This window comes from Canis aureus, chromosome 18 (genome assembly GCF_053574225.1).
Source record: "Canis aureus isolate CA01 chromosome 18, VMU_Caureus_v.1.0, whole genome shotgun sequence".
Classification (NCBI taxonomy): Eukaryota; Metazoa; Chordata; class Mammalia; order Carnivora; family Canidae; genus Canis; species Canis aureus.
In genome coordinates, this window is record NC_135628.1 from 12,671,807 (window position 1) to 12,694,613 (window position 22,807).

Consider the following 22,807-nt stretch of genomic DNA (forward strand, 5'->3'; position numbering starts at 1 on the left):
CAAGAATATATTTCAGTGCAAAAGTTGAGTATAAGGAGATGAAGTATTTTTGAAAGTTGTGACTTTAGTAACTTTGCACCATCAGTCGGGGACCACTTCACAATGAGCCATGCATTCCACAACATGTCTTTAAGACCTAAGTACGGAGGATACAAAGACAGGGAAGGCATGGTCCCAAGTCCCCAGGATCATAGAATTCCTATGAGGAGACCTGAAAGCAGACAATTGGGAAATTGGCAGAGGATGAGATGGAAACACTTAGAAGTGTCAGCCTCTAGATAAGAGGAGTAAAAGTATTCCATAGAGGTGCTACCAACCACATTGGAACGTAAAGACCTGTAGGAATTATCACTGAGAAGGGGAGTGGGATGAGGAAGGGTGTTAAAGTCAGATGCTGGCGTCTAGACGTCTTGTAAATGGTGTATTTGATCTTTTTGGTCATTTTATTTTGTTCTTAAGATTTTTAAATTCTTTTCTCCCTCTCCCTTGATAAATGCACTCTGGAAGTTTTATTTTTAAAAACTTGCCCTGATATTGGCTTATTCAAGACAAGGCATAGTCCACATTTATTAAGGATTTGGGACTTTATCTGAGGGATTTTAAACAGAATGGCTTAATTATTTTCACTGTGAAAAAGCACTAATTAAACTTGTCATTGCTATATCTGTGTTTTATTGTGGCTGTATTAGATTTTAACAAACTCTGTATGTGGACCAGTAAGGAAAACAGATGCATCACGAGGGTGGGAGACCATTTTGAAAGTCTTTTGTCATAATCTGGGAGAGCAGTGATGAGCATTTGAGCCAAGACAGGATGAAATATGTTTAGGATATGGAGGTGACTGAGAGAATAGGCAAGGCTGACCTGGACAGCCAAGTAGATAAGCAACTGAAGTGGAAAACCCAGCCAATTTGGATAATGAGTTTGGGTCCCTTTGAGTCTGAGGCGACTAAGGGACATCCAGTGGACATATCCAGGAAGGAGCTGTTTGTCTGGAGCTCAAGGGAAATACTAAGGCTTGGCATGGAGATTTGGCAGTTGTGAGCATTGAAGTTGCGGGACTAGATGAATTTTCCTAGGACAAGAGTGAAGGGAGAGAAGAGAAAGATGAGAACAGAACCTTGGGTAGAAAGGAACCCTGAAAACGAAGAACAAGTCTATGAAGGAGGTGACAGAGAGCAGTGAGACAGACGAATAACAGTTATTTAACATTAGTGTGCTGTTGTCATTATGTTTTCCCCTCTAAGGTCCTAATGGCCATTGGATAATCTTGAAGGCATTCGTGAGGAATCCACCTGCATACATACATGCTAGATGTAATGTCTTTCTTTGCAGGAAACATGGTGCCATATTGAATATCTTATGGTCACATTCCGGTGACCATATGAGATGTCCTGGTCACTTGTATGGGTAAGAGAATAAAAGTAATAACACAATGATCTCTATTTTTAGAGAATTGGAAAACTTTTATAAAATAGAAGTTCCTAGATGCATTTGTCAGGGAAGAGGAAAAGAACTCTTTAAAAATATCAAGAACAAAATTGAATGATCAAGAAAATGAGATAAGTGTCTACAAAGAATGAAAATTAAAGTGTCTGAGAGCATTAACTTTTATTTCACATAGAAGGAAGGTCTGAGAATTTCCGTCAGCATCTTCCTACTGAGGCTAAAAGCATCTTATTTTTAGTCTTATCCTTACTTAGGTTTTTCATTAAGATGCATCCTTATCTAAAATGACCTCTTTTTGGTGAGGGTTTAAAAAGAAAGAAAGAAAAAGATGATCGCCACGAAGCTGAAGGCCAAAATAACTCTTGCTGAATTTGGTTTAAGGCTAATTCAACTGAAGGCAAAGTCTGCCATTGGATAACAACCACCCGAAAATACAAGGATGTTATAGAAACTGTAGGGGTTCATTATCATTATATGTCAGCAAGACTGGGGAGGCAGAGGGGGAGTAGCAAATATTTAGTATAAGAAGAATTTAAATAACTAACGAAGGGTTAAAATAGATCTTCACCCATCAATTTAAGACTGAATTCTTCAGAAACACACATTTCTAATGCAGAATCTATGTGTGCATCCATTCCGGTGGTCGAGGGACAAGAAGCCAGTTTCCACTTTGCTAGTATACCAGTTAGTCCACAAAACTGTGTAGTATGAAGAAAAATAGTCTCATTAAAACAATAACAAGAGCTTCAACCTAATTTTATTAGTGAAAATAATTTTTATCAACCCGCGACACTAGACTCGCTTCCAAGACGTGTGTATGCTCAAGACGACACGATAGGTTCTGAGAGCACACCCTCGTGAACGTGCCACGTTCTACTCAAACTTGTGTTGCAAGATACTACTGAAATACTGGCAGCTGGGTTTTTGTTTGTTTGTTTTTGAGTCTCTTTCTGTGAAATAAAGAGATTCAGCCCTAACATAATCTTTTTTGAAAAAGAAATCAGAGTGTGTGGGATTTTTTAATGTGAGGAAGTGATAGAATTTGGCTCTTTATTGATGAAAGAGATTCTAAAATCTGAGGCATCTGGGGTAGTCATGGATCTGTTGGTGACCAGACAGGGCCAAAGGGGCCTAGTGACCTTAGTATATGAACTCTGGGCAAGTTCTTATCTAACCGTAACGATTAGGACAGCAGCAGCGACCATATAGTTAAATAGCTACTGGGGCAAGGAGACCTCCGAATGAGCACACTGATTATGCCCCTACTTGATTCAGAGCACAGCCTCTGCAGGCTGATCGCCTCCTACAAGCACACTCTGGCTGTGTGACCTCAGACAAGTCTCATAGCCTCTCTATGCCTTGGTTCCCTCACCTGTGAAATAGAGACAAAAATTGAATGTGGCTTATGTTTAATTCTCATATAATTAAATCATTTAATAATCTTAAAGCACTGAGAACAGTGGCTCATATATATTAAGCACTATATAATTGTTTGATGAAAAAAAAAAGATTGGTCTCACTAGCTTGATTTCTTAATCTTTCAGGATATTAGCCTGCATTAAAAGAGATAAATTTTATATCTTCTTTATTAGGATAAGGATCTATTAAGCCAGTGAGCAAATAAATGCCCCTGAAATTAAGAGTGTACAAATTGTTGATTTCCACCCCCCAGCGTTGAAACAGTAATGTTTCAGTGGGAATGCATGTCTGCCATAGACGAATTGGCAAAAACAGTGCCGTCTTACCAACTCTAAGAATCTCATATCCAAAAAATTATCTTAGCAAGATCAAGTCTTCATTAAAGTGGTGGGTCTCAGAAGGAAGAAATGGAATTAAACTTATTTTTAAAGCATAGTAAGTAGGCATTCTAGAAATGCTTTAGGCTCTAGGCTTTTCTGCTTTAAAAATCTTCAGTGGAGAGAAATCTCTGTCCGATGAGCAGCAAGATAACAAGGACTCTGGACCCAAACCTTTGTGAAACCCTGGCTCTGGCTCCTCTTAGCTCTGTGAGCCAAGCCATGTCGCTCCTCTGTGTCTCAGTTTCTTCATCTATACAGTGGGATGATAATAGCTGCACCTACGTCATGGAATGGTTTTGATGATTAAATGAGAAAATACTTGTAAGGAGCTTAGAACAGTTCTTGGTACATGCTCATTGTGATATTCTAAAGTAAGTAACACCCTTTTCTAGGCTGCTCACCTTCTAATTTGCTGAAGCTGATTCCCCAAGTGTCTTGTTATTCAGATTATGTCCTTTTCAAGTTGCCTAGCCAGCTGTTTCTGGTTTGATATTTAATGCCTTATCCTTTAGCTTCCTCTTTTTTGGTAAATCTCAGTCAAGTGCCTGTGTGAAGCTTGACCTTTTCCTAAATTATTATGGCGATGCTTGAGGATATGTTTTTTGGGGCCTGGTGTTCTGTTCATACACTGAGGGCCTCTCTGTCCCTCCACACAGACCAGCCCACATAATCTTGAGCAAGAGAGAGACATGCTTCTTAGCATGCTCTCTTGTTTAAGAGGACTGAACGGAACTATATATAGGCAAAAATATTAGGGACTTAACTCTGTTGTTGCTCACTGATATAAATCTCCATCCTTTCAAATCTCACATTGGCAAAAGCATGATTGTCAGTGGATTATTCCCTTAACATCCTCCCATATCTCCCTTAATTCTACCAACCAGGGTAAATGCATTGTTCACACTGGCATGCAATTCACGAGGCCATATGTTTCTTCTGACAGAGTCCAAGAAGGGCCCAAGACAAGAGGTAGACCCAGTGTTCCTCCTCTTAGTGGGTGTGTGGTGAGTGAGGTAGGGTGAGGAATGGTGAAGGGAAGCCCCCTGCCAGGGCAGGGGTGTTGGCAGTTGATCTATGAAGGAGGGTAATGTCTCTGTATTTTAGCAACATCATCAGATTTGTTTTTCTTTTCTGTTGAATTTGTGTAATTAATTTGCTTCCTTTATAACGTCCCTCATTGTTCCCCTAAGAGAACACTTATGCTTGGGTTTCAGAAAGGTGGGGGAGAGGAGAGGACTGGATCATTTTGCAGGTTGGACTGTTTTAAAGCAGGGGGTGAAGGCTGTGTAGATCCTTCCACCCTTATCATGGCAGAAGTACTGAGATGTGTGTTGTACAAAGTTGGGGGCATCCTGTTCTTTAAGTGGTGCATGAAGTGGGGCATAATGGCAACTTGAGGAAGAATGGCATGCCACTACTGGAGAACAAAGAGGGTCACCGAGGAAGGAAGTGCAGGCACGTGCTAAGGGGAGGCTGGCCATGTGAGAACTATGAACAATGTAGAAATGACTAAAGCCTCCTATTTTTGTAGGTTCATAATCAGAAGGGGCAGTCCAAATAGGTGGAGGAGAAAATGAAAGGTCTGTAGAAACACAAAGGGGAGAGACAGGCGGTCAAGGCTTGAGTCTCAAAGTGCCTTTAGCAAAGGGATGGACTTTGGAGGACAACTCAGTGGGCTTCATGAAGAGGGAAACCTGTGAGCTGAACACATAGAAATACAAGCAGGGGTGGTTTATTTGCTAAAGGGACAAACTGTGATTGATTTTAGAGTTCCATCAGAGGATAGACGATAGAAGGAGCGGAATAGGTTTAGCCTGGGAAGTGCTGAATGTGCTAACCCAATTGCATTTTCTCCTAAGAGCTATAGGTAGTCACTGAGATTTTTAAGGGGAGTCATTTACTGAGCATCAAAGATAAGAAAGAGTGACAAGATGAGCAAGCCTCGGCATGTCCTCGTCCCTTAATATTGCATCTATTGGATTCAGGAATACTCATTTTTAGCCATGTTGGCCAGCTCCCTAGCTCTGGCTAAGGCTCTGAACCTCAAATCAAGGTGTAACCAATCCATGGTCACGTGATGGTATCCACGGTTCTTCCTGGGTCTTCCATTAGGCACATCCCAGCTGCTCCTGAATCTGCCTCTATCCCAGCATAACCTTTGAGTGCCCATCTCACATGGTTGGACAGGCAATTATTTATATCCATGCTAAATTTGCTGTATGACAGGCTCTTAATGTGCCACTTCTCAGAATAATTTTCCTTATAAAGGAGTTTTAACAAAGATATGCAAAAATTTGCTTCTTTACTATGCTCTTCCTTGCCCTGCCTTGAATTATTTACCCCCCAACTAGAATCTTCCTTCCTAATTTTCCACTGGACCCTCCGAGTCCTCTGGGCACCCCACCCCCAGAAGGCAGGTAAAATATCTTTAGCCAGGTAAGTGTGCTTCACACTTGGTTTATACATCACTAACTCACACCACAAATTTCATATTCTTCCGAAGAATTCCTTTTTTTTTTTTTTTTACTGCGCTTTTTTTTTTTTTTTCTTTTTGGGCCAAGAAAGAACCCTTTCATAGACCTGTAAGCGGATCCAGAGATAATGATTTTGCCAAAAGATAAGATGTCAAGGACCCAGGTTCCATTTTCCTGCATGTCATAGTTGTTTCAGCCAGAGGACAAAGCATAAATGCAGAGCATATCAGCAAGACCATTTTTTAATTATAAGCAAACTTCCAGGGGTCACTTAGCTTGCTCTTATCAGAAATCTTAATTTAATGGAGTTTCTGCACATTTTGTCTTTTTGTTAAATGTCTTGCAAGATGATGATGATATTGTTGCTCTATAACTTTCCAGGGGAACGGAGTACCTTCACAAAGGGAGGAGGTTCAAGTAAATAAGATTTCACCACAAGCTAAACCTCATATTCAATTCAACATTTGGCGGGGGAAATCACACACCATATTTGTATTCTGAACAAGGCTTTATGGTTAACATTTATTGAAAGCTTATTATATGCCAGGTACCGTGCTAAGTGTTTTATGGGAATCCTCTCTGTCTTCACTCAGTTCTACAAGCTATGAGTTACTGTTATTACCATCATAATAAGAGACTTTGAGACATTAAAGAACTTGGTTGGGATATATAGTTAAGGTACAGAAGGAGGATTCTAGCCCCAGTCTAGTCTAGAACTGACACTCATAGCCACTTACCTCTAAAATTTCTGTCTGATTTATCACTCATCCTTAATATACTAAAATATCAAGAAAGTGGATTCCAGAATAACAGGAGTCTTCAATTCACCTGAATGTTAATCCCATTAAAAAGGAAAAAAAAAGTAGAGTAAGAAAGGAGAAGGGGAGGTGTTACTTTATCATCATCTTATTTAAACTCCTTTAATGGCATCCCATTGCAGGAGGAAAAAAGCCTGACCTTTCAATGTGGTCTCCAAAGAATTAGATGATCTGATTCCTGCCTACTCCATCAGCTTCATCCTTTATTCATCTATCCTTGCTTATAAATAAGCTCAAGGTCATTTGGATAGTGAGTAGCAGAGCCACTATCCAAGCTCAGACAGATTGACTCCAGGGCTATGCTCTTAACTACCTTGCTAGTTGAATGGATGGACAAGTGGACAATGCATGTGGATGGATGGATGGATGGATGGATGGATGGATGGATGGGAAGGAAGGAAGGAAGGAAGGAAGGAAGGAAGGAAGGAAGGAAGGAAGGAAGGAAGGAAGGAAGGAAGGAAAAGGGAAAGGGAAAGGGAAGGAAAGGAGGAAGGAAGAACAGAGGAAAGAAGGAAGCTATAAATGAATGAATGGGTGAAGGAAGGGAGAAAACTCATTTAAAAGAAACTTATGACTCTTCTTAGAGTTCATACACAAGCAGCCAAATCTATTATAGCTTTTCCATCAACATTTGCAATACTCTTCAGTAAGGTCAGGATCCTCATTTGCAGAAGAAAATGCAAGAATATACATATCCTTCCAATAGATGAAATTATACTAAAGTCCAGATGTGGAGACGTGCATCTGACCACCTTTAGAAGCTGATACCTCTTAGATAATTGTGCTAGGATGTGCCTTTTTATCTAGCTGATCAACCTGGCTGAGTAAAATGCTAAATCTCTGTTTCCAGAGGTAGGGCAAAGACAGTACTGCTTTTGAGATGTCCATCTAAATCATCTGCAATAGTTTTATCTGCAACATCTGTTGCCAAATGTAATTGTCTGTTTTTGATCACCCAGAAAGCTCATGTTCTACTTTGTAAAGTTAACTTTTTATGTAAGTATAACTTAAATACATAGAAGTGTTCAAATCCTTAAAGCGAAACACAGCTCAATGAATTTTACAACTGCCAAATGACTATCCATTTAGCTACTTTCTATCTAGATCAAGACAGAGCATATTACACAACTATAGGAGACTCTTTAGGGTTGCCCTCCCCATAATTTCTTCCCCTCCTCAAAAGAATAATCTGCTTCCACTACCATAGATGAATTTTCCCTGTTCTGAACTTTAGATAAATAGGATCGTATATTATGTTCTCTTTTGAATAGGGCTCTTTTTGTTCAACATTATGTTTTCAATTCACTCATGTTATTGTATATATCATTTTTTAAAAAAAATAATTTCTTTGTAGTAAATATGTTACTCTAGGAATAAGCTATCATTTATCTAATCTCTTGGGTAGACATTTGGGGTTTTCAAGTTTGGGACTATAACAGATAGTGCTGCTCTGAACTTCCAATTACATTTCTTTTGGAGAGCATATATATGCATTCTTGTTGGGTTTAGATGTTTGGGTAGAATTCTGTGTCATAGAGTATGAATATCTGGGTTTAACTAAATACTACTAAAGTGGTTTTCAAAGTGGTTGAGCCAGTTTATACTTGCATCAACAATGTATGAGAATTCCATTTGTTCTACATGTTTATCCCCAGTTAGTATTTCCTGTCTTTTCATTGTAGCCATCCTAATGGATGTTTGAAAGTATCTCATTGTTGTTTAGATTTTCCTGATGACTAAAAAAGCTGAGTGCTTTTCCATGTATTTATTGGCCACTTAGATATCCTATTGCATGGAGTGCCTATTTACATTTTGCCCACTTTTAAAAATTGAGTTGTCTGTCTTTTTCATACTAACTTACAAGGGTCTTTATATATCATGGAAAACACTTCTTTATCAGGTAATCTTGCAAGTTTTTCTCCTACTCAGTGGTTGCCTTCCCATTGTATCTTTTGTTAAATAGAAATTCTTGATTTTAATATAACCCAAACTTTTTCCTTTAGACTAATGATTTTTCAGTCCTGTTTAAGAAAACTTTGCTTACCTCGAGGTCCTGAATATATTTTCCTATATTATGTAGAAGCGTCATTGTTTTTCCTTTCACAGTCAGAACTGTAATCCACTTAGAACTGATTTTTGTAGATGGTGTAGAGTAGGGAGTCAAAATTGATTTTTTTTTTCCAGATGCTTATGCAACTGGCCCAGCACAGGTTTTTGAAAATCCACTGTAGTGTTATCTTTGTCATATATCTGGTGACTGTATATACAGGTCTATATCTAGACTTACTGTTCTATTCCATTGTTCTGTTTTTGCATGCATAGACTAATATTGACGGTAGAATTGCTCTGTCATGGCAAATATCGTTTTTAATTACTGTAGTTTTATAACGTCTTTGCTTTTCAAAGTGTCATTTCTCCAAATTTGCCATTCTAGCTACATACAATAATAATAATTTTGCTACTAGAACTGGTAACAACTGGCATTTATTAAGTGCTCGTTTTATGTTAATATATGAATCATGTATCACTATACATTTAACCCTTGCAGCAATCTGATGAGATAGAAGGCATTGTCTTTTTTTTTTTTTTTTTTTTTCATGAGAGACACAGCAAGAGAGGCAGAGACATAGGCAGGCTCCATGCAGGGAGCCTGACGCAAGACTTGATCCTGGGACTTCCGGGATCACGCCCTGGGCCAAAGGCAGATGTTCAACTGCTGACCCACCCAGGTGTCCCTTGTCTTTTTTTTAACAAGGAAATGGGGTCCCGGGGAGGTATAAGTTGATCAAGGTCACATTGCTATTAAGTAGTGAGACCAAGTTTTGCACCCTGGCCAACCTTGCTCCTGAACTTCTACTCTTTTAATAACACACATTGTGTTGCCTGGGATGGGCCTCAGGTCCTTCTTGCTGAATTGGCTGTCCTTTGGTGCTACAGTCTAATTTTCAGTCCTAACACTATAGTCAGTATTTTTTTTTCCTTTCTCCACGTCCTTAAAAAAAGCCCATAGGGAAGGTGAACAATGAAGCATTGGATTAGCTACTGTGTGTCTTTTCAGTGTGGATTTCATACTATTTTTAGGCATTAGAGGATAGAAAAGAATATCTAGAGTTCTATTAAACCAGGCTTCAGGAGCTCCAAAGAACTGAGCGGGTTTCAAGCCTCTGATCCCCTGTCCTGAAATAGTGGGGGTGGTAGCCTCTGTATTGGTGGAACTCAGCGGCGGTTGGGGAACTTCAGATTCTTTGCCCTCACTCTCCTCTTTTCACCTCTCCCACCTACAAAAGGTTCTGAACTTTCGGCATCTACCCACACAGTACCAAAACCCCTAAACCAAGCCATTAAAGAATCCCGGGTCTAAAAATAGAAAACTCAAAGGCTACAGGGGTAAGATTTTCTGCAAAGGTATAAAGGTATAAGTATGCATCTGCATCTGAGAATTCATAAATATATTATCTAGACTGATCCTAGAGCTGCAAATAGTTCTGATTTGAATTTCCATGCAATGGATAACTAGTAAGATTTTATAACCACTCTAGCAGTTTTCATGTATTAAACACTTTTGTGTGAATATGATTTATCTGCTTCTTCTGAAACTCATAATTTTAAAACAAAATGCCCTTTATGTTAAGCCAGTGCTTATTTCTTTTTTGGTAAAAATAATCAGAATTTGCCTAGTGCTTCCCAAATCTGTGTCCCTCCAGTCACCTACAAATGGATTCATAGTCTCTCTCAGAATAATGAGGGTCATGGGAAGAATGGAACAGAGCTTTTCAGCATCTCAAAAATTATATTTATCTTATAAAATCCCTATGAAATAGCAGAAATTTTGTGCATTTGCCTGTGTCATCTTGTCATTCTATCTATAGTTAAGTAATTTTCTTATGTAATGGTCTCCATTAGGTTATATTAGTAGGTTGAAAGGGTATAAAAACATCTAACAATTTTCTTATGAAAGACAGAATAGGTACTAGCTCATCAAATATTTTCCAAGCCTAGCAAATGCCATTTTGATGCCTTAACACCCTAAATGAAGTGTGTAGCCATCCTGTCATTCAAAGAAATAATAATTTAGGAAATAATTCTAAGTTCAGTGCAGGTGCGATCTCCACGTTGTTTAATTGTTGTTGGGCATTAGAGAGTTGAAAATACATTATCTGGTGTGTGTGCATATGGATGTGTCTGTAGTTTAGAATTTTAGACTTGGCGGGAACTTTACCAGCCCATATCACTTACAGGTAAGAAATCTGGATCCCAGGGAACTGAGATGACCTTCTGAAGGTTATGAGTAGCACTTAAAACCCATTCTCTTTCATTGTTTACTCACTATACTACAGTAGCCCTTGTTTCCCTGAGACTCCAAAGGACAATCCCCACCTCATCTCGCATTATCTAATGGAAATATAGGAACATATCTACTTTGAAGGGAAAAGTGTGACAAGTATACGGCATTCTTATTTTTATTTTTAAAACATAATGTACATGGATTATGGCTGCTTTCACAGCTGGCCTATTTATAAATGAATTCGATGTCAGCAAATTGATAAGAACTCGTTTTACCCTCAGCTCTGAAAATACCTTAATATTCCAAACTTAAAACACCATCAAGCTGATTCTTTTTTACAAAGTAGAATCTCATTGTGTTAAAAATAGTGCACTTGAAAACAATTTGGTTTTTGAAAAGTCTTACTATTTTTGTCCCATTGAAAGTTCCTCTGTAAATTTCATTTATAAAATCATTGCCTAGTAACTCAACACTTTTTTTCCCTTAGTGTTTTTATTTTTAAAAAGCAGTAATAAGCCTCGCCCTCTGTGTTTTTGTTTGTTTAAACCTCTGGATTAAGGAACCCATTCTTGAGACTTAGGCCATCCCTCTACTGATGCAAGCTTACGCTTCTCAGTGGAAAGGGCTGGCCGAGGGTCCACTTGATACCCGGGGAGCATCGTCTTTCTGTGGCCTCGCACATTTATTGAGATTACTTCTCGTAGTCACGAGATTCAGTCCACTGAATCCTCACAACAACCTGATAGAGTTTATACTGTTGTTGCCACTAGTTAACAGATGGAAAGAATGAAGTATTAATAGATGAAACAACTTTCCCTGGTGACTGAGCAGAAGTGAAAGAACCAGATTTTGAACCTGGCAGTCTGGTTCCCAGCATCTTGGCCCCCTTCTGCCATCATGAACTCTTGGGCAACCTGTTTTGCCTTTCTCAGTGCTCTTATCTACAAAGAGAGGAAAGCAGATCAGATGGTCTGAAGGGGTGCTTCCTGCTTGATAATCCTCAATCTTGAACATCTGCAATCTGAACATTTTAGAGAAAAAAAATATATTAATAATTTAATGCTTTATCCTTGCCTCTAATACTGGAACATCCTTAAAACAAGAAGTCATGAATCCCCAAATACCTCAGTATCTTTTCATTGTCTCCCGTGTAACATGTCCAGGAACAAATTATTTTTGATTTATTTTTATTGAAGTGCAGTTGACATACAATATTGTATTAATTTCAGATGTACAACATAGTGATTCAACATTTATATACATTACAAAGTGATCACCATGATAAGTCTAGCTACCATCTGTCACTGTACAAAGTTGTGACATATTATTAACTATTAACTATATTCCCTGTGCTGTACATTGCATCCCTGAGTCTTATTTATTTTACAACTGTGAGTTGTTTGCCCATTCCTCTGCAAGGAATGAATCTTTTAAAGAAGTTTAGGATAGGGGCACCTGGGTGGCTCAGTCAGTAAAGCATCTGCCTTCAGCTCAGGTCATGGTCCTGGGGTCCTGGGATCAAGCTCCTGTGTCAGACTCCCTTCTCAGCAGGGACTCTGCTTCTCCACCTCCCTCCACCCCCACTGGTGCTCTCGAGGGCATGAACACTTGCTCTCTCATTCTTACAAACAAATAAAATCTTTAAAAAGATAAAGAAGTTTAGGATAATGGTGAGCCAACCCCTTCATATGGAGGCTGTAAACACTGTTGAGAGAATATTGGGTTTGATTCCAGGCCCTGTCACTGCAAGTGACTGAATTTCACTGTTCTCACTTTCCTCCTCTGTGAAATATGGATGATTACAGTAACTCTACTGTTACTGAGGATTCAGAGTCGGGACAGGCAAAGCTTTTACAACAGTGGTCAGCAGAGAACTTTCAGTAATTGCTGACTAGTGTGGTTTCTGAATTTCAGCTCCTCTGGTTACCTTTATTCCTCATGAAATCTCCATTTAAGCTGTGTTTTCCAATGCTGCCACCACCTAACTAGACTGCTCGTCAGTCTCGAGAATCACTCCTGCAGGGAATGTGCCCTGATGCTAACTCGATCCTGCTGTTAAGCCGTGGTTGTGTTGTCTCCGTCTTCTTCAGCCGCAGAGGCCTGTGGTTTCAAAACACAAAAGACAAAGGAAAGGGGTAGTTCCTCCAGTATCCTTCCCGTGTGACTGCTGTTCTCCCAGCCTCCACCACTTGTGCCTTCCTCCCTCACTGGGAGGGCAAAGGAATTGTGCCCTAAAACATCGATTCTGGGGTCCAATCCTCTGTCCAGGGACCATCCCACTGTTTACCTCTTCATAAACCATTGGCAGCATCTCTCTCATTACCAACTTAAAAGAGCTATAAGACTTGGGTATTATTTGGAGGTTTGAAGAAGAGGATGGAAACTTAGACTTAACTGTGAGTCAAAGCACAGCCTCTGGCAGACACTTCACCCCCTACAGCCCCGGTAGGTATCTTACTAGTGTCCATCTTCCTGATAAGGAAGCTGGGGAGAGAGATGCTCACATCACTGACTGAGTGAGAACTTGAATCGAAACTCACCCAATTCTGAAATTTATGTTCTTTTCATAATGCAACACAGTGGGAAGGATCCAGGTGCTATTTTTCTCTCCAGACAATGTTGATTTGGTAGTGTTGATGGTAGATGTGCACTCAGCATGTGAAATTTCAGCTTAAGCATCTGAATGTCCCATGGGATTTTGACATAATCAACAAGAATGATTGGCTGACCTTACGCCCTCCCTATCAGTAGGACCCCAAAGACCATTCACTACATTTTTCTACTTCCCTTATCTCCTAGAAGTGTTCAAGTCTTTAAGAAACCATAGAGTACACTGTGATGATAAAAGTAATACTTAACAACCACTGTTTACTAAACCTATCTGTATGCTAGATGTCTTATCACATTCTTCATATACATAACCTAATTTGATGCTTATAAATTTTATATGGTCATATATTTCACAAATGTGGGGAGTTTCATTTTCTAAGCTTATGTATACCCTAGGGGAGCATCGGGTTTGGTCTTTGAATGTAGTAGTCTGATTGTAGCCATTATGAAATCCTGCCTCCTTATTCCTACTTACTCCATGGCCCCAGTAATCCTGAGCATATGTCCTCTTATGCTAATATCTGTGCGCTTGCATGAATTTAAGTTTCCATATCAGTAATTTCACATGTCTAAGAGCAATAGAAAACCTGAAAACAGTGACTTAAATCCTATACCAAAACTCCTTAGGAGGTCAATTCAGGTATGGTGATTCCACGGTGTCATCAGGAGCTCCCCCTAAGTCTCTATTCTAGGGGATAGCCTGTATTTTTATGCTAACAGAATGGCTACAGGATTTCCAGTCACTACTGGACATGAAGTTGTGTTCTGAAATTAAAGAATTTGAGGGGGATCCCTGGGTGGCTCGGTGGTTGAGCGCCTGCCATTGGCTCAGGGCGTGATCCTGGAGACCAGGGATCAAGTCCCACATCAGGCTCCCTGCATGGAGCCTGCTTCTCCCTCTGCCTGTGTCTCTGCCTCTCTCTCTCTCTCTCTCTCTCTCTCACGAATAAATAAATAAATAAAATCTTTAAAAAATAATAATAAAATAAAGAATTTGAGATGCGAAGGCAGAAGTAAAAGGAAGAAACCAGTTAAGTGTTTCCTCTTTTAAAGGTCTTTCCTGGAAACTGTACCCAGCACTATCCATGTATCTATCACTGGTTGATATTGGGTCATAATGATCACTCTTAGTTATAAGAGAGACTGGGAAGTGAACTTTTTTTAGGTGGGTGCATTGTTGTAATGAACAAAATTGGGGCTTATTAACAAGGAACCTAACCTGTTTATTTCTTGAAATAAGTTACATAAATTAATCTAATATGACTCTTCGCCAGGAACTGACTATCTATAGGAAACCTGATGTGTTCTAGAGGCCGAGAATACCCCAAGAAGATGAAAAAGTTGGTTCAGTAGGAGCTAGAACCAGGTACACTATGTCTTAGGTATTCAAGAGAGTTGTCAAGAGTACAGCTTGACCCAACCCAGAGAAAGGGGAGGAGTGTAACCTGGTGATTCGAATCTAACTCCACTTGGACCAGGACTAGTAGAGGGAAAGCAGAGGAAACCTAAAATCTAAATATATCATAAGTATTAATAGTTAATGCCACTTGTAAGATTTTACTTCATGAATATCTTCTGTGGGTATAAAAGCAATTCTTTCATACTTGTGTTGGGTGGGGGAGGTGCAGTAGAGTCAGAGTTAATTGGGAAACAAAATCAGGAAATAAGTACAACCAGACAATGATGGGCTTTGGTGATGGAGGTTGGAATCCTCACTGTACTACTTGCAAGCCTGGTGACGTGTGACCTTGGAGAAGTCACCTAACCTTTCTAACTCTCCTTTTCTAATTTTTAAAAAAAGGAAAGAAATTGATAAAATCTTCCTCACATGCTTCTTGTAACAACTAATAATGTAGATCCCAATGCCTGACATATGGTGGTGGCAGTGGTATGGCTACTGTTGGTACTGTCACATTGACAGGTGTTGTCCATCAGCAGATGCTGGTTGTGTACTTGCTGTGAGCCCCACTGGACTCGGGGGTCAAGATCCTGGTTTCTCTTGAAGGAGCAGTTCAAGAGAATCTGAGTAGGTGAGAAGTTAATTTTCAAAGCAGCAGTCACAAGGAAATGTCCTGTGGTCTTGTCAAGTAAGGCTAGTCAAATAATGTCCTCTATGCTAATAACTGTGCACTAAGGCAGGAAGCCTGCTGGGCCAACCATAAATGCAGGTTTCAGATCCTCATTTGGGGGCCACCTCAAAAAAGCTCATGATGAAAGGTTTAATATCTCCAAGTTTTATCTTCCTTATATATAAAATGAGGATAAGCATAATGCCTACATCCCAGGTTGTCGTGAGGATAACACCAGAAGAGCCCCTGGCACATGATATGTACCCAGTGTATATTTTCTATTATTAATGATGTTTCTTCCCTCCCTCTTCACCAAGCAACGGCAGGGGTTGTTGGTCTGTTTTGTCTGGTTATCTCAGTAATCCCATAAAAACTTTAACTAGGGCATAAAGTACGCATATGATCACAGTGGGCCCCAAAAGATATGGTGATAATGTGATTAATCATGAGTCTTGGATAGCAGTAGAGTTTGAGAGTGCTGCTGTGGACTTGTAAATTCCACCGGCTTCAGTGCTTTCGGAATTGAGACTGACAGCTCATTGCCCAGGGCAGCAAACACACAACCGCCTGTGTTTACGTTCCAAGTTCTTTAAATAGCTTCGTGTCCCAGGTCAGAACTTCACTCTTGCCATTTTTCTGCCAGTGACACAGGCTGGGGGCTGGGGTGACATATGTTCTTGCTGCTAATTTCTGAGATGTGAACAGGCTTGACTAGGAACTGGGGGGAAATCAAAGAATGGCCCATGTTCTCAGCAATGATATGCTGGCACAACATTCCTTAACATCACCACCTTGCTCCACGTTTGCGACAACTTCTCTCCTTTCAAATCACTTTCCCGTGAGTCATGTCATCTAATCCTTTCCAAAACCCATGAAGATGGACAAGGAGATCTCATTAACATTTTTTTAGTTAAGAAAATCCAGGTGCAGAGAGGTAAATGACTTGCTCCTAATTGGCATGAGCTGGACTGGAACCCAGATTTTGTCCTCAGACCCAGACCTTTCCTACATGACTGTACGTTGCTGTTAGCCTGTGTCCTTAGCTTGTCTGGAAGAAAATAGCATTTATGGATCTTCATATCTACCCTTTCAGAAGACTGGAATCCTCTATGATAGAAGAGGTTGGTGCAGGGTAGCTCGGGGCCTCACCAGAGCGGAGTGTGTTCCCTTAGCTTTGATTAAGGTTTACTTGCTGGGGCCTGCACCAGAGGATTCTCTCTGCGTAGAGTCAGCCACATAGCAGGTGCAGGGCTTTCCCAGGTACCCAAGGTCTCTGCTATAAACCCAGCTCCTGCCCTGCCTCATCCTCTTCTCCTAGGCTTCCAGGGCTTGAAATTCCACCGTTTGGAACCCTGAAGGCTAATTAGCCTTTAAAGAGATTCCAATTAAAATAGGAATTCTTTCACTATGCACAATAGCTTATATTAAAAAAAAAAATTTAGGGTACTGTTTTGAGTGGGGGGTGGCCACAAAACCTGGCTCCTTCTAGTATCCTCATCCGTAAGGCATGAACCGTAAGAAGCATTGTAAAGATCAGATAAGATGTATGTAAAAGGAGTATAAAAATGTAAGCTGCCCAGATAACAGGGAAGCAATGAGAGGGTGGCTGGTCTGGGAAGGAGGGGAGAGGTAGGCACAGCTAGAGCTCAGAGCGCTGGCTCCGACACCCAAGCTCTACAATGGGGAGGCCTGAAGGCAGTCTGGCTGATTTCACATTTTGGTCCAGGACTGGACCATTCACGGCCTCCAGAGCCATTTGGGTTGCTTTGACCTCCAGCCATCTGTGTCTGGGAATGCAAAACAAATGGTTAATGGCATCAGATGGTATATGATCTCATATGTCCCCCTGCTTACTACTGTAAGAGGGAAAGAGCCCCCTGGAGAAATAATCAAGGATGCTATTTTCAAAGTTGCAATTAATTGTGTGCTCGAGAAAGCTCATCCTCTGCCAGTTATTCTGTCGAGAAAGGGGAAATTAAGGGTGATGGAGCTGTGACGAAGAGGCCAGTTTGTTTGAATCGTCCTTTTAAGGTCAAAAAGCAGGCACAGAGCCCATATTCAACACCAGGGATCCTGAAAAAAAAAAAAAGATGTAAGGGTCTTGTCGTGGGGGTTGGTTAGGAGCTGACTTCCTTCAGGCAAAATCCGTGCCTAGGGACTGGTCTCACTGGCTGACCTTCAACTTGACAGTTGCACAGGGACTGTCATTAGGTTGCTTTTTCAAAAACACCTTATGTCCACTGTGGCTTGAGCCCTGTCATCTCTCTTTGGGACACCTATGTGTGACTGTGTCCTCTCATTTCACTCTGCAAACTTTCTCTCTAACGTCCCTGCTCTTTCTTCCAGCTAGTGAGACCTGCAACGACTTCCACCCAATGTTCTTCACCCACGACCGATCCTTCGAGGAGTTCTTCTGCATCTGTATCCAGCTCCTGAACAAGACCTGGAAGGAAATGAGGGCAACTTCTGAAGACTTTAACAAGGTAAGGGGAATCTGATGCAGGGGCAGCAGGTTTCTGGGCCCCAAAGAAGTCCCACATCTGGTGGGGCCCCTTAGCTATACACGCCTGTATGGACATGAGCTTTGTGTTTATGATGCTCTCATCTCTCCAGGGATGAACTTGGAGCAGCTTTGTTCCTTTTGGCTAACCAAACTGGAGCCACCAGCAGAGACCCTTTCCTGAAATGTGTCATCTAGATTAACATTTTCCCTTAAGGACATTAGTCCAGGAAGCCTTGTTACAGCAACATCCTCCGGGAAAAATGCCTCCTGCTCCACCTGTGCGGGTGGCTGTTAGAGAAAGATCAGGAAGGCTGCTCTGTTTAAGCAACTTGATTTCTTCGCGGATTATGGATGTGTTGAGATAATCTGTCCTTTGCTGTGTCAAAAAGAATTTTTATTGAAGTGCAAAATCTCTTTGAGGGAGTTGAGTAAGTTTATATGGAACATTTTTTAGTTTATGGAAAGCATTCAATTCTTTGAACGGACAAATTTCACATTTCTGTTTGTAAGTAAATATTGGGTGCTGAGAACAGTGTTAACCAACTTAGAGGAAGCAGAAATATCATGTAAACTTTTCTTTCTTTTTTTCTTTAATTATTTAAGATGGCCTTTGCCTTTTTTTTTTTTTTAAGATTTTATTTATTTATTCATGAGAGGCACAGAGAGAGAGAGGCAGAGACACAGGCTGAGGGAAAAGCAGGCTCCATGCAGGGAGACCCATGTGGGACTCAATCTCGGGACTCCAGAATCACGCCCTGGGCCCAAGGCAGGCACTAAACCGCTGGACTACTAGGGCTGCCCATGTAAACTTTTCAAGATAAAATCTCTATCCTTAGATAAAGGCCTTGTTAATGATAATCACAAGGCCAGTAATAATTGGTGGTTGGGACAGGTATGTTTAGGACAGGAATATTGGGAGAGTCCTCAATACTTTTAATTTGCTGCTATTTTCTGGATGTAGATTTGATCCACCACCCATGCCTGCTGACCTGGTCCTGGGACATAGCTGTTGCTAAGAGTCTAAGGGTCTGATCTCACAGTCCTGTAGGGCCTTCACAGCTGGTGCTTGGGGCATAAGAGAATATCAGAATTCCAACTGTCTCATTGATCTTTGCCCTCCTGTCACCTTTCCTCTGAACTTACATTCCATCCTTCTTTTCCACCATATTTCTGGTTCTTGGCATCTTGAACTGATATTGGTTGAAAAAAAGAAAACCAGGAAAAGGAAATAACACTCTTTGCCAAGCCTCAGTCCGGTTCCAACCTGACCGTGTCCATCAGCGTGATGATCTTACCTGCAGCTGAGGCCGACAAACACCATTCTATCCCAGTCGCCTTGGGCCATCTATCTAATTCATTGAAATAGGCCCTAGTGACGCCCCTCTGTGAGAGCACTGATCTGCAAGCTACAATCTAGAGCTGCCAAGGGTCTTAGCAGCTATTCCCAGGGGCAGGCATGACTGAAAAAGAGAGGTGAAGGAAAGAAACCCAGTAATTCAGTAGCCTCCTAAGTGCACTTCACCTGATTACTAGGGACTTTGCAATTCAGGTACAAATCATCCCTGAGAAAAAGGAACAAAGTCGCAGGGAGACCTCTATACAATCAAGGCCAAAAAAAAGTGAACAGTTAAATAGTCTCTGAAATGGCCAAGGCCACCTTGCCCCTGGATCAGATCAACTCTTCGTGTACTATAGTGCTTCTGAAAGCCATCCGGTCCTCAGCAATCTTGTGCAAGGGACACCTGTTCCTTCAGAAGGGGACCTCCCAGGCTGTCATGTGTTCTGGCATCAGAGAACTGTCTGCTTCCTGAGAGGATTTCATTCACTCTGCTTCTTCTGAATTCCAGAAATCGGCATTTTTGTAAATGATAATAATGCAAATAAATGTTCTTGTTGTTGGTCTATGTACACATAAGGCATATGGAAAATACTACCAAATAGCTCAAGAGGGCGAGCACTTAGACGCTCCAATCCTACAGAACATACAGTTTATGAAATGAAGCCCTGAGAATACATCAGCAAAGGGAACCAGAGGCTCAGTCTGGAGGAGTCCGTGTGGCTCCTCATGGCTGGATACTTGGGTCAGTGGTCATGTAATCCTGCCTGTGCAGGGTGAGGTCCCTAAAGTGTCACTCTGAAACTTTTTTTCATATTTAACTTATGTGTAAGTGAAAACTGCCTTTGGCAAGATCTAAGGGCCACGTTTGGGGGATAGTTTCTTATTGTGGCCCTAGTGCCATCTTTTTGCATTGTTTACCAATCATAAACGTCAGTCCAGCATCATATTTGAGCTGCCAAGTAGTGACAGCAGTTTATGGCTATGAACAGGCAGCCGGAAGCTAAGACGCTGAGGGTCCCATCCTATGTACACATATCCATTGGTCGAGAGTGGATACCAGAGGTGGGTCAGGGATGGGAATGACAAGGGATTTAAATGTTGCACGTGAAATATTTTTGCTTTGGTTGCCTTTTTTGTATTACTTGTGCCTTACTTTGGTATAACAGAAAAGTCATATACTATTTTATCATGTGTGTACTAGTTTTCTATGGTTGTTGGAACCAATTGCCATAGACTTTGTAGTTTAGATAGTACAGATGTACTCTCTCACAGTTCCATAGTTTAGAAACCAGATGGGTTAAAATCAAGGAGTCAGCAGAGCTGTGGTCCTTTTTGGCCGCTCTTGGGCCTCTTTGGCCGCTCTCCTTACCTTTCAAGTTCTGGAAGCCACCCGTATGCCTTGGCTCATGGCCCTTTTTATCTTCAAAGCCAGCCAACTGTGGGTCCCGCCTGTCCTTCCCACGTCACACCTCATCACTCTAATCCCTCTTTGGCTTGAATCTTTCACTCTTACTGACCCTTGTGATTACAGTGGACCACCTGGATAATCCAGGATAATCTTCCCTATATTAAGGTCAGCCGATTAGGAACCTCAATTCTATCTGCAACCTGAATTTCCCTTTGCCATATAGGGTCACATATTCACAGGTTCTGGGGATTGGAATGTGGACATCAATGGGGGGGTGCATTTTTCTGCCTACCATAATATATATATTTAATTTGAGATGTATTAAATTTGTATCTGTATTTGTGTGTATCAACTTAAGGTATTAAAACATAGACGAGCTTTTTGTTGTTGTTGAATACCAGTCAGAGTTCCGCCAGTGATTGCTCAAGCACAGATTTAACTGTGTCCCTTTTCTTTTATGTCCCCATTTTGCCTCTAACAGGGTTTTGAAATATGGGCCCTGTATGAGGGCCTCTAGGTCAGGGTCTTCCTGATTTTTTTTTCTTGCTGCTTGTCTATCAGCCAGTGCTGTGCTTTGCCGGATAATAAATTGGAAAGGAAGAAGAAGAGCTGAAATTGTAATCAGTTCACTTTTCTTCCTGTTAATAACTTGGTAGTAGAAGCTATTGATTTTAGGAACAAATGTGGATTTGGTGTATTGGTAGATTTAATGTTTTTCTTGTTTCTGAAGATTGTCCAAATTTGAATTCAGAATATCTTAAAAGAGCCCAACATGAGACACACTTTCTTTTCAGTTTTCTTGAACACTGTCTCAGACTGTCACTACTTTGAACTGAAGCATGGATGGCGAATTTCCTTGTCGACCTGCCACCCAGGTTCTATAAGAAAGGGCTTAGCTATCTGCTTTCTTCAGCTCATTACTGGAGAAGCAGTATCTCTCAATTCAAAATCCTGATTTTACAAACACTAACTAGATTCTAGCAGATGCAAAAAGTTCTTCTACAACCCACTTTGCTTAGGACACTAGTTTGGAGATATATAATATATGGTAGTTAATGCTTTGGCTGGAAGTGAATGTTTGGAAAAGCAGCTGTCTTCTTGTTGCTGTAGACTGGGGCAAAGCAGAAGATGCGGTGTTTTTTATTTATGTGAAAGCAGTAGAATTAGAGAGTGATTAAAATATTTATGCTTTGAAAAATACTTTCTTCCAGTTTCCCAATATAGCAGTCTCTGCAGAATAATCCATTGATTCAGGCCATTGAGTTTGTATTCTGTTTTTGCCTTTTATTACCAATATTTTAGAGCATGCATTATTCATTTTTATGGGCATTAGCAAAGAGCTTAAACTGCAGCTGGATACCTCAGCACACAAGTGGCCCCATAATCATTTCACTGAAGCCCTCATTTTTTTAAGCAGGGTAGGAAAGAAGACACAAGTGATTTGGTATTTCAGGTATGGGGATCTCATTTAAAGCTTTTGTCGTAGACCATGCCTCTTTAGAAATTCTAGCAAGGATATACACAGCAAAAGCGATATTTGTGTGTAGCACTGTTTCTCAACCTTTCAGCCTTGCCTGAACCCTAGAATCACCTGGGGGAGGGGAGATTTGGAAACCTCTGTTATCCCAGTGTCCAGTTGCACAACACACCAGTTATATCTTTGAGATGGGGCCAAAGGTCTCATGAAGATTTTTCATGAAGGTAGATTTGATCTCTAAAGGTGAATCACATCTATAGAATGGCCATTAATTGCTACATATAACACAAACCACCAACTAGTACAAATCGTGTATGTCAGTGACGTTGTCTGTCCATTGGTTTGTAAGGCCTACGTTCTAACCCAACTGGTTCTGCTACTCAGGAACTTTATGCTTGAAAATTTTTGAAAAAGTGGATACCAGTATCCCATCCCCCTCTCTTATGGTGGTGCAATACTAAATTGAAGTAATAAATGTAAAAATGCTTCGAGGAAGTAAAATGTCATATGCAGTTGTATTCCTTTTGTATGTAATAAGATAAATCCTGTCTATGAAAAATGAGTAAATTATCCTTT

At 40.7% G+C, this 22,807-nt stretch overlaps 1 protein-coding gene across 5 annotated transcripts in view; it reads left to right on the forward strand.

The window, feature by feature from the left end:
• Window positions 1–22,807, forward strand: part of ELMO1 (engulfment and cell motility 1) — a 525,893-nt gene that overhangs the window by 347,021 nt on the left and 156,065 nt on the right. For all 5 annotated transcript variants that reach the window (XM_077856191.1, XM_077856193.1, XM_077856195.1 and 2 more), the window contains one exon: window positions 17,851–17,987. In XM_077856191.1, the coding sequence (XP_077712317.1) occupies window positions 17,851–17,987 (137 nt within the window). The remainder of the gene's footprint in view (window positions 1–17,850; window positions 17,988–22,807) is intronic.